Source organism: Penicillium diatomitis (assembly GCF_028827545.1).
Source record: "Penicillium diatomitis strain IBT 30728 chromosome Unknown utg000005l_segment0_segment0, whole genome shotgun sequence".
Classification (NCBI taxonomy): Eukaryota; Fungi; Ascomycota; class Eurotiomycetes; order Eurotiales; family Aspergillaceae; genus Penicillium; species Penicillium diatomitis.
Window position 1 is genome coordinate 1577279 of NW_026623177.1, and position 12416 is coordinate 1589694.

The following is a 12416-nucleotide window of genomic DNA, read 5'->3' on the forward strand; positions in this document are numbered from 1 at the left end:
CGTCATGATGCAGATATCATCGAAGGGTTTTCTGATCGCGGTGTGCTATATAGCTCGGCGATGGAGGGAATTACAAGTCGAACGTGGACTGTCTGAGGTAACCCCCTTCTGCAGCTTTCGGTAGCACTCGAAACGAAACTCATCGACGGCGCCGGAATTGGGTGCGCATGGAATTAACCTCCGGCGACTCACTAATCGCGGGATGGAGATGGCAATGACGGGCACATTTGATCGGATATCATCCCCCAGCGGGGACTGGATCGTATCACACGAGCAGAGGAGGGAGGAGTCGTGCGCGCACTACCACCTCGTTGATCAAATTTGCTGGTTGCGCCGTCGTTGATCGGGGACCACTGACCACTGACCACCAGCGCAAAGAATGTGTGCAATGAGATTCCATGAGATAAGCCCACGATTCCCGGGGATCTGATCTGCCAAGCGTGACAAGATGATTGATGTCAAATAGTCAGAGGTAGAATCACGACGATAGTAACCATTGCCATAGTTTATAGTATTAGTTTGTACTGTGAAACCTCCCACTTTGTGTAGACTGTAGACTGTAGACTGTAGACTGTAGACTGTAGACTGTAGACTGTAGACTGTAGACTGTAGACTGTAGACTGTAGACTGTAGACTGTAGACTATAGACTCAAGACTGTAGAGTGTAGAATATAGACTGTAGAGTACCACTCTCTGTGCTTGTGCGCTGAGGTGCTCAGGTGCTCCGGTGCCGGTCTGCCTCGGTGAGCGGCTCTACGTCTTGGCAGCACCGGCCGAGATGCACCTGAACGGGCAAGGGACACGGAGTCGACGGAGTGCACACGCTCACACGTTAAAATAGTCGTGTGGCTTGTCAGACCGCCTTCCACGATCGCGCTCACCGACCACTCCAGGAAGGTGCACACGTGCGTGCCTGCCCAGAACGGCCGGGTCGGAGACGACCGACACGACCGACACGACCCGCCGTCTTGGACTCCTCCACATCCCTTCGGGGTCATCCATCCCAAACAGGTCTAGTCTCGTCAGGCGTGGAATGTCAAACACAACTCAACAAAGGGACCATCCGGCGAGGTTTAAAGTTTGCCATTCCATCTTCAATCAAGGTCAAGTCTGGCCCCGTGAGGTGTGGGTGAGAACTGAGAGGGAGGAGATACAAGGTTCTCTTTCGCATCAATCATCCAAATGGATTGATCACCGAATCTGCCCATGACGGTCTACAGGACCAGCGGGGGGACCTACTATCTACAGTACCTGCGATGTGTAGATCAGGACGTGGCCCCGCTCTACGAGGATCGACCATGAACGCTAACAAATAGCGTCGCTCGTTCATGAGCTCTGGTCGAATGGTCACTGCAAAACCGTCCTCTGCAGGAGGCCAGGCGTGGCTCCGTCGCTCATGCGAGCTACGACGATGATCGGCGGACTGCGGGCTGCGGAGGCGTGGCTTGGGGGTTTTGCAGCCATGCAGCCAAGAGACCGCTCGACTGCTTTTCCCCCCGCCCCGACAAGAAGGGCGCTAACAGATCGGCCCTCCACCGATCCACCTCCCCCTCCCTTCCAGGAACCAGTTAAATGTGGCCTCTTGCCCATGTGCACGCTTCTTTGGACGTCCACCGTTCGGCCACTTTAGCCATGTTACCCCGTGCACCAACCACAATGCCGGAGTCGCGTGACAGCACTCTCTCTTGGGCGACCAGACTCTGGGAGAGCTGTCCAAGTCCCGCTAGCGAAATCTCCGTGTTCAAGCGTCCGTTTGATCGCGTGAGACAATGTCGAATTGCGACTAGCGTCTCCGACGGGTGTCGATCAGAAAAGGAAATTTTCCTCTGGGAGTTCGCTGTGGCGGATGGGGCTAGTGTCGAGACTCCTAGACTTTCCAAAGAGGAAGAGGATATCTGCCTCGACGTCGAGAATACCACGCCTTGCAGCCATGGGATCCAGCAAGGCAGACAAGACCGATCACAATTCCAACTAGAGGATGGCGGGTCCACATGATGTGCAGATCAGAAAAGAGGCCGTTGTGGCATTCTCTCTGCGACAACCGCTCTAAGTGCAAACTATCTCTACGAGGCAACGGGGCTAGAATCATGATCAGCTCGGACAAGGCCGAGTGACAGGGTTCCGGTGCTTGACCACGCCTCCCTCCGTCGCGGTGCAGAGCGAGGATCATTCCCGCAGATAATTCAAGGTGCTTGATGGGTCTTGGCCGTGCAGGCCAGACCTTGGCAGATCGTTCAGTGCGAGTGCGAGCGGCCTTCCCAAGACGGCATATGGAAGCTGCCACGTGCGGTGACCGCCAGCGCTGGCTGGTCGACGGGGAGAGTCCACAGTCCACACCCCAACTTGCCTTTTGAACATACCGAGCGAACTTGAACCCGAGTCATGCTTCAGACTCATGCGCCAAACGTTCATGACAGTGACGAACTCTCTTGGTCCTATCTATTTACGGCTGCTGGTTCGTCCGGAGTATTTCGGGCTGATATCAGATCCAATCTTGAATGCTCCCTACAGCAATGGCAGACTTCATGCTGGAGAGACCCCTTGAACGCTCGATGCACACCGTTGTCCTACGGCGCCACCGAAGCTTGTTACCGGATGCCTGTACCCTATTGGCGTGCGGCCCGCAGGCAAGTTGACATGGCATCCACCTACCGGTCGATCGTGGCTCGATGAAGCGACCATCCCCGGACCTATTTGCTTCCGGGACCCTCCAGTGGTGTCGGTGTCTTGGCCGCAGAGACCCCCCAACCGATCTGGCAGGATCGGGGGCTGTGGCCTTTGCCCTGCAGCCTGCAGCCTGCAGCCCCGTAGTCGGATCCCGGCATCCTTGGGCGGCTTGCGCCGATGTTGGACATGCCGAGCAGCAGCAGCAGCTGCAAGCATTGGCATTGACGTGGATGGCGATGGTCCCCCCTGTTCAAGCGGGCCACGAGACCGGACCAGTGGACGGACGTGAATGCACAGGAGCGCCTTCATGCGCCATGATTTCCTACCGTCGATGGTTTGCCATTCCTCTGTCTTTGCTTCCGAAGCCCAGGATCAAGGATTCTTCTTCCTTGAAGCAACCCTTCAGAAGCTTGCCTCACCAAGCATGTTTCATCAGTCGTCATCAAGGGCCCTGCGCCCGACACTCTCACCTTCGTTCTCCAACGATCGCGTTCGCCGCGGACACGAGGCGACGGGTTCCATCCTTGGCTGTGTTCAAACATATTCAGGTCGTCTTCGACCCCGGGAGTTATTTGCTACAAAGGTAGTTGAATCGATGACCCAGATGGAGGTCTTGGCCAGAACTCGTCACTCGTGAGTATCGTTTGGTGACGAGATTGGCGAAGCTACTGCACGCTCATCAGTGGCTGGCCTTCATTGGCGTCCGATCTTGGTGTTTGAGCCAAGCTGACGTCGTCCACGTTCAGCATGACGCGTCTTCTGTAGACAGTGAGATGGTCTGTTGAGTTGTGGAGGGAGGAAACATTTTGGAGTCCTGCTTTAGATGGTGGCCATGGCTGATTGCGTCTCGGCATATGTGGCAGCGACTTGTTGGAAGTAGGGAGAAAGACCTGCTCTCGGGGAAAGTGGCACTTGGTTGCATCTGAGCGGCGCAGCTATCGGCTGTGATTCATGGAGTATGCAATTCAATACCCCAAACCTGTCCCAACGCAACCCCGCACACGCTCTAGTTTCTCTCTCTGAACCCCGGTATATCACATTCGCCAGATCAAGCTTTGAAGGCAGCTGTTAAGATGCGACATCCTTTGCATGGAGCGCAAGAGCATCAACGATAGGTGGGATTGCAGCAGGCGAGCATCACAATGTTTGCCGAAATGATCTGCTGAGGACGAGAAGCCAGACTCCGTCCAAAGTCTCATTCTTCATCATGATGATGTATCCCCTCCGTTACGCCCCTATATTCGAGCGGCATCTGCACCACTGCCCCTTAGGCCAAGATTTGACGTCTCTTCTTCGGTGCTCGTCCTCGTAGAACCTCCATATACACGCCGCATGCATCTTCTCCTGTAGTCAGATCACGGAGAGATTGGGGGGCGCCCGAACACGCAACGCCGATGGATCGTGCCCCTTGAACCGATCAAGACGAGGCAGGCGTGTGGCCCATTTCCAACCCTTATCAAGCATCGACGATAATACCATGATCTCGGATCTACCATACACTCTGCGATTCTCATATGATATTCCGCTAATACCACACACACAAGCAAATCCCGCGCTCCATCTCGGCTTCTCTCTCTCCCCCTCCAGCCCCATCTCCCCCATCGGCATGCCCACCCGAGGCTGGGGAATTGAGCCTCACATTCCTCAACCCCAGCCACCCAACCAATACTGTAGGCCTGGTATCTTGACCCCATCCGACCCATAAACGGCCTGGTGACCCAATCATCAGATCGAAAACCCAACACCCTTGATCGCGCATATCAACTAACGACACCCAATGCTTGCCCGTTGTCGGCAAAATGACTCGATAATGATGACGCTCCGCGATCAGGCTCTGTGCGATCACACCAGATAAGCCCCTGAAGCGCCAAAGTGGACCCTAGAAGCGACAGACCGGGGGAGATTGTACCTTTGAACAGTGCTGGTCATGTCCACTTCCGTTCATCTTGGTCCCCTTCCCGATGCCGAGATGGGGCCCCGATTCCTGAGCGGGCCGACGACAGCCCTCGGGAGGAATGAGGGGAGGGTTTCTCTTGCACATGTCCATTTTCGGATGCTTCGTCACGGTGACGGACGTGTGTGGGTGCTCCTCTTGTTGGTGTTAGAGCATATGTATAAGACTTGGAGGTGGGAAGTGCTGGAGAGTATGTGAGACGAATCTTGATTTTTAGTTCTGAATCTATCAACTTACTCGACACTTTCTTTCTCTTCATTGCATCATCGACGAGTTTCCTCTGTGGGTTTGAAGTGTTCCGACTTTCACTTGGTCTTGCTAGACGTCGCTGGTACGTACGGACGACTTGTACTCCTTTCATTGGTCTTGCTGGACGAGTTTCGGACTGGTTCTGATATCACTCTAATCGCATCCTTGTAGAGATCAAACTCCCGAAAAAGTCAATCGTCCACAGATCCAAAGATCTGCTGGTGATTGAGCCATAGCATTTGCCTCGGACTATATTTGATATCATTGGCGCACTCTACACCATCGCTCATTCAAAATCATACATCCATCATCATGAGCCGCGTCAAGGGCATCGCCTCATTGATTCTGGCGTTTGTTGCCTTTGTCGTCATACTTTGCTGCCTCTTTGCGGGCACAACACCACGCGCTCTCGACAGCGTCAATCTCCTCAGGGTATGTACGCAAATGATCTCAGCACAGAACGTCAGCGCCTGCATCTGGGCGCTCTCACCCGTCCAAGCCCGCAGACGGACCGAGTCTCAGAAGTAAACACTAACCTCTTCGCTCGCACCTCCACCAGCTCTACACCCCCGAAGGCAACTCCATATCCTCACCACACGACTTCTACTCCATCCACGTCATGTCCTACTGCCAAGGCATCATCAACGCCATGCCCGCCGGTACCACCGACCCCTTCGGCTCGCTCGACATCCGATCATGCTCGAACCGGACAGTGCTCTTCTCGTTCGATCCGACGATTGCATGGCCTCGCAATCTCACGCACGGAGCGCAATTGCAGTGGCCGCGGGTGATTAGTGATGATTTCCGCGCGTTTCAGATGACGAGTCGGGCGATGGCGGTGATTTATAGTGTGGGCGTGGGTGCGATTGGTGCGGTGCTGGTGGTGAAGATTCTGGCGTTGTCGGTTCCGAGGTTACCGCTTGGGGTGTTTGATGTGGGATTTATGCTGGTGAGTTGCAGATTTGTGTCTTCTTCTGCTTTGCTCTTTTGTGTCGGTTGTCCAGCTTTGTAGTGGACTTGCCTTTTTTTTTTTTTTTTGCTTCCCCTTATTTGCCCCCCCCCCCCCCCCCTCGGGGAGAGTTCCCTTTTGGCCATGAGAGCATCTGTCTTTATTTTTTCCAACCCGGGGAAAAGGGTCAACATTGGAAAGTGGGCAATCTCCTTGCGCATCTTGGCTTCTCTCGAGTCCTGCACGACGCGTCTTGCCAAGGCAGTGATGTGTTCCCATGACTTGTGTCTCCTCACCATCGTGACCTCCTGCATCAAGAGCGGTCTGGCCATGATCACGCGGACAGCCCTGACAAGTTACAACACTCTGCCGCCGTCGTTCTGCTTCCCGTCCTTGCTTCACCTGGCCTCACCACTTCACACTCCATCCCAACTAATTTTTTTTCCTGTTTCCTTTTCCTCATATCCGAATGACTGACATGTCCCACAGCTCAGCACCCTCTGCATCGGAATCGCATCCGTCATCGCCAACGTGCTCGCCTTTGAGCTGGTGCAGCTGATCAATGCGCACGGCGACGGATCAAACGTGTATGCGCAGTACGGGGGCAAATTTCTCGGCATGACATGGGCGTCTACGGCGTTGATGGTCCTGGGGACGTGGTTCAGTTTCTCGAATGCGTTTTCGCGAGGGCAGGAGCCGGCTCCGGCGTCGGAAGAGCATGCGCTGGCGCCGTCGAAGGACGAGGAGGAGGGTTAGAGGGGAGGAGGTTTGTTATGGCGAGAGGGCACTGCCAGTGCTCTTGCCGTGGTATACTCTGGAGGAGATGCCTGAGACAATGTTGAAGGTGCTGGGTCTTGGCTCAAGACAAAAGTCCAATATGTACATACACCAAGCAGCTTGAACTCACCATTTGAGATTATTCTCATCCCAGAATGATCGAGATACGGTCCACGAGGCTCATTTCTTTGGAGTGACTGTCCTTGGTCCGAGGCTGACGGTACGTAGTGTACCCAGGGAGGTCAGGTACCTTACTCAGTTCCCTTCCACGCTCGACTGGCGCAAACACACTAAATAGAATGGACACGATCTCGTGATCAAGATCAACATTGCCCACGTGTTCCTCCATGATGCATTTCCAAGTCCCCGTTCCGCCTTGCATCTCAGTAGTCCTTCCTCCAGCTGATCGCATCTTCGGCCCCTCCCGACTGCACTCGGCGAGACGGACTTGTCGCCGATCTCATGTCCCTCGCGGGGGGGGGGGGAGGGCGTCGAAGGAGGTAACGGGAGATGATTCACCGAATACCGAATCACATGCAAGTCCATTTGCAACCGTCTGTCTGCTGGCTCTGGAGCACCCGATGCGTTGGACTCTCCTGGGCTGTCGTACGTACATGCACCGAATAGTAAGTTGTACCGTCGTGACTCTACTACCAGTCTCGAGTGACTTACTATTTTCGTAAAAGATGAGGTGAGATTAGATCAGGTGATAGGTAGGTAGGTAGGTAGTAGGTGCCCAACTCAAGAACGCATCCTTAATCCCCCAGAAAAGGGTGAAACGTGGATGTGTTCAACACACGCGACACACCACCAATTACACTACGCAGCGCAACGAGCCATGCGTCAACGTCGAGAGTCGCGAATCAAGTCAGGAATTAGATACCTAGGACGAATTTTTTTTTTTTTCAAGTGACGACTTCTCTGTCCAGCTTGTGCTGCAACATCGAACAGCGTCGGCATGTTGGAAAACCTGTTCCGTATGAAGAGTGTCGTATCTTGCATGCTTCGACTGATCTCATCCTCGTGCCAATCTTGAGGCCTAGTGAGGTGGCCTGAAGCCCGGAATCAGAATGAGAATGAGGACGAGAAAATGTCTTGTAGCTGAGGATGGATACGCCCAGGTAGCGGATCTTGGTAGTTGCCTCGCTGCTGGTGAATTGGAATGTTTCGTACAGGATCTCGTCTGTGACGGGGACGGGCAGGAACTTGGAATCTTGAATCGCGGGGGAAGCTTGAGGAGTCGATCTGAGGTGGCCGAGGAGGATCCTGGTAGGTCGCTAGGTACGGTGGCAAGTAACCAAGTATACTGTACTAGGTCAATGGGCGGCAGGTCAAGATGCAGATGCAGGTGCAGGCACAGTTACAGTGCCATTGTGTACCTGGCAGACTGTCTGACGAGGAAGGAATGTACTATCTCCATCGTGGTCCAGATTGCCCGCTTACAGACGATGCAATGCACCTCTCTATTATGAGCTCGACGAGTCGACCGTTCCAACCAGTACCTACCAGTGACGAGACTTGCCCTCACTCCTCAGGTACGACCTACTCCGACGTGATCCCGCACGGACCACGAGTCGGAAATAAATGGCGCAAAAGCCAACAACGTCAAGGCTTTGGCGTCGGGAACATGGCCGACGATAACCAAGATTATCAGCCCCTCTTTGGCAAGCCACGGCGGCGGCGGCGGCGGCGGCGGAGGAGGAGGAGGAGGGGCATGTGTTTACGCAAAGAGTCCACCCACATCACCGAGATCTATCTGGGCTTGAGATTCAGATGTGATGTTGTTGTAAACGGGGGGCTGACTGATAGTCTAGCAAGTCGGGACTGAAGAGAAACAGTGACTTGAGAGCACTAGGTGAGTAGGGAATGGTATGTTCACACTTGCAGCGGGCTCGGGCTCGAACTCGAACTCGAATCCTTTGTGCTGTGCTCTCGTGTCACACGGCGGGATGTTCCGTACCCACAAGACTGTCAAATGTAGATCCAGTTGATCGCCTATCTTTGTATCAGCATAAGAGGACTACTGTAGCGCTACAGCGCATTCATCGCGTTCGGACTGGAGTACTACCCTCAGGACCCTTAGGTATCTGTGGAAGATATGTCCAATACTTTAGGTTGCAGCGCTCGATTTGGCGCATCGAACAAGACACACCTCGCCTCTCACACTCCTGCTCTGGACCCTGCCCCTCGACCCTGACTCTATCTCACTCTGACCTACAACTCTCACCCTGATCCAGTCCACAGTCCACAACCCCGATGGAACCTGAACCACAACCATTATCTCCATCGAACATACTAGCCAGACCAGGAACGGAGATGAAAAGAATGCGAATGAACAGTGGGAACAAGGATCAAGGAACAAGGAACAAGGTCCTCCATCCATCAGCCAGGCATGCTATCATTCTTTCGAACTCGATGGAAAATCGTCGACCCGTCTGGATTCCACGCGATACATGGATCAATTATTTACATTTTTACAGTACTCTGTACAGCACTCCAGCCGGTACAGCCGCACAGCGATATCATTGTACGATACGAGAGCTGATGCCAGGCGTCCCTGAAGCGTAGCGTGGGGCGTGTCCTGGGACGCTTTGTAAATGTAATTCAGTATTCCCGTACAGAATTATGAAGTGAAACCTCGGCATCGGGGGCGCCGCCCCAGTATATCAAGGGACTAGGCTCTTTTAGGCTTAGACTAGGGAGATGCTTTTCCATATCCGGATAGTCGAATGGAAAGCGAGGGAATGGAATCATGGAGAAGGGGGGAAAGGAAGGAAAGAGAATGAGAGAGAGGATATCACCAAAAAAAAAAAAAACGGGGTCTTGGCCTGTCAACCCGTTCGTCGACGTCACCAGTTATGGAGCACTCGTGGACTGGAGAAGTTTGAAGAATGTTCAACTTTGGGAGTCGAACATTCACTACTACTACTCAGTACTTACCTTACTGACCTTACTCGCGCAGGTAGGCAGTGACTCGGAGGCACTGCAGACATGGCGGGATTATGTAAAGTTGTGACTTGGTCACGGTGGAATCAACGAACTGGCCATCTGAAGATTTTTCTCGGCAGACTTTCCATCTACAACGACCATGGATCGATTGTCTAGATGCTCTGGAGTCTCTGGACTCTGGACAGATCATGTTGACCCAGAAGCGTTTGTAAAACCACATGGGATTTCGAGAGAGTCTCGAATCTCTCGATCATCTCTCTCTCTCTTACAATCACATTCGATTCAAGTAAATTCATCGCTTCAACGACAACCTGCACGACCAGATATGCGACAGCTTCTCAATCAAGCCAAAGACATGATGGATCCCGTGCGGGCGCTTGGCGCCCAACGGTGACCATCTATCACCTGCCCCTCCACCTCATCACTCGTCAGTCATCACTGAATCACCGAGCAATCTCACGATAATACCATACCGACGTGAAACCAAGTGTATTACGCATACCAACCCACCGCACATTGTGTGGCAGTGGCACACAAATCTCAGACCCGATAGGCCTGTACAGTACTACTTTAGCACTTGCAGTCTGCGCTCTCTGCAGACATGGAGTTGAAAAAGGAGAAACCCCCGCATTGGGAAAAACGCGGGAGGCCCATGTGGCTGATACTATGGATCAGATCACGATAACTCCTGCGGTAAACGGTAAACCCCAGGTTTGCGGAACCCGATCACTCTCAATCTAGGACCACAGTCCTCCGGTGTCCGAGCCGGAGGGGAAGAGAGGGGGGGAATGGGGATCGATGTCCAAGTCAAGAAGAGGGGGTGGCCTTGGGGTATGTGTTGTGTTTCTCCGTGTCGAGGCTCAGCTTGGCTTTCCTTACGGGCAAGTCCTGGTTCACGATATGCTTTTCCGGTGGTGTCTGCGCCGCTGCGGGCGGGCGCGGGCATTCTCGGCGTCAACTCTCGGCGTGTGAATGGGTCGTGGACTGAGGCAATGAGGCATGAGGCATGGGGCAGATGGTGTGCATTCGTCCAATGATGTGCATGACGCTTGTTGGTTGCTACGTTAGTCACTTGCTAGGCTGCTACACTAACTCTACACACGGTCCACGAGTGAAGCACTCATACTCACTGGACTTACTGGACTCAGTGGACTGGTGCAATCATGACTGGGGAGTGGACAAACTTGGCCAGGAGGGTTGGACGTGGTGAACCGTGGATTGGTTCATTGGACTTGGGGCTAGATCGAATGGAGTGCTAGGCTCTGTACTCTGTACTCTGTAGCCTACTGGGAATCCATGCTAAGATGCTCAAATATCTAAGAGGTGATTCATGATGATCCATAGATTTGTCGCGCAAGGTCACCCAGTCCAGATCTCATGTGAGATATCTCGTGAAAGTGAATCACCTCATGACTTGAGTATCAGAGACTCAGTAACCTGAAGGGGTTGTCCATATTAAGGCAGGCCGTAACTAAAACGAGTCTCCAACGGAATCTCAGTGACCATCATCATTTATGGCCCGGCATCGAGTCTGAACCCATACTGGGAACCCTCCGCAGCATCGCGACGTGGGGAAGTCAACCCACAAACGGGATAGACCGATGAGGCCGACAGCACGTGGGATGGAGGGGGTTCCGAAACTGGACGGTTTTAGTTTCAGGCTTTTCAGCCCGGAGATGCATGCGCGAGAATGCGGAGTGTTGATGTGATAGGCAACGACGGAATGTCCATAGGATCAGGGGGTTATCGTGGACGCGAAGGATATGAGTCAGTGATAAATACAGAAGTTTTATTCTCGGGATCAAATCCATCATGTCATCTACCAAAAATTTACGGGGTTGACGATAGGTTACTGCGTCTTGCGATCAGACCGTAGAAAGTTAGAAGGAGATTGTAATAGTATCAGAGGGGACAAGCATGCGAGGTTTTGGGGATCGAAAGTAGGATACTCGGCGACTTCTTGACACCTACGAAGTCTCGTGTTATTAGTAGTACTAGTAACTTGTCATGAAACTACATATGTAGTGTCTATTGTCTAATTGTCTAATTGTCTATATTCTAACTGTCTATAGTCTAACTGTCTATAGTCTAACTGTCTATAGTCTAACTGTACATAGTCCAACTGTCTATAGTCTAAACTGATCCTTGTATCGCGAGTAGATACTATCAGTATCCAGTATCCAGTATCCACCCGTGGCAGCAGCCCAATCCAACACTATCAGCTCTCCAACCTCTCAAATCCCGCAAACCTTCTTGGTAGCGCGCCCTATGTGCGTGATTCGGAATGTTTCCATCCCTCTTCAGCTCGTGCCCGATGCTCCTGGCTCGACTCGGTCCGTGCCAGAACTCGCCTCGTTTAGTGTCCCGGTGAGCTTTCCTCCTTTCGAGAGAGAGTCTCCGTCACCCGAGTCGAGCCGGGATAGGAGATTGGGCTGGGTGCAAGGTTCCGTTCGTGATCGGGGGCAGGTAAGGTTGAGGTTATTCCCTTTTCGCGTGGTGCACCGCCGCGGTGGCCGTGTCCGCCAGGGACGCATATTCATCGGGAAGTGTGAGACGAGACGCGTGGAGACTGGAGAGGGATTTGATTGCTTTGTTGGTGGGTCGTCAGTGGGGGTGTCCAACCCGATATGGGGCTGCACTGCTAGTGGTTAGTGGGGTACTACTAGTACTGTACTGTACTACTGTACTACTGTACAGTGTACTACAAGAAGACAGAAATTACTGACTTCGAACAGTCTACTCCCTCTACTGTAGTCTACCAGTATTGTAGCGGCCCTAGCAGACTCGAACTGAGGGCTCTCGAACTGTGTAATATACACATTTTACAAATAGACCATACCTGTTCTGTTGAGGCTACCGTTTGAGTAAAGA

At 53.0% G+C, this 12416-nt stretch overlaps 2 protein-coding genes across 2 annotated transcripts; both read left to right on the top strand.

Annotated features, from left to right (window-relative positions):
• Positions 1–1572: 1572 nt before the first annotated feature.
• N7539_005175 (uncharacterized protein) lies at positions 1573–1995 on the top strand (the record flags this gene model as incomplete). The annotated part of the gene is made up of 1 exon (XM_056934777.1): positions 1573–1995. One exon carries the CDS (start codon positions 1573–1575, stop codon positions 1993–1995), a length of 423 nt encoding a protein of 140 aa, XP_056789971.1.
• Positions 1996–5182: 3187 nt separating this feature from the next.
• N7539_005176 (SUR7/PalI family protein) lies at positions 5183–6575 on the top strand (the record flags this gene model as incomplete). Its single annotated transcript, XM_056934778.1, has 3 exons — positions 5183–5302; positions 5430–5819; positions 6309–6575. The coding sequence occupies 3 exons, from the start codon at positions 5183–5185 to the stop codon at positions 6573–6575; spliced, it is 777 nt and encodes a 258-aa protein (XP_056789972.1).
• Positions 6576–12416: the final 5841 nt, after the last annotated feature.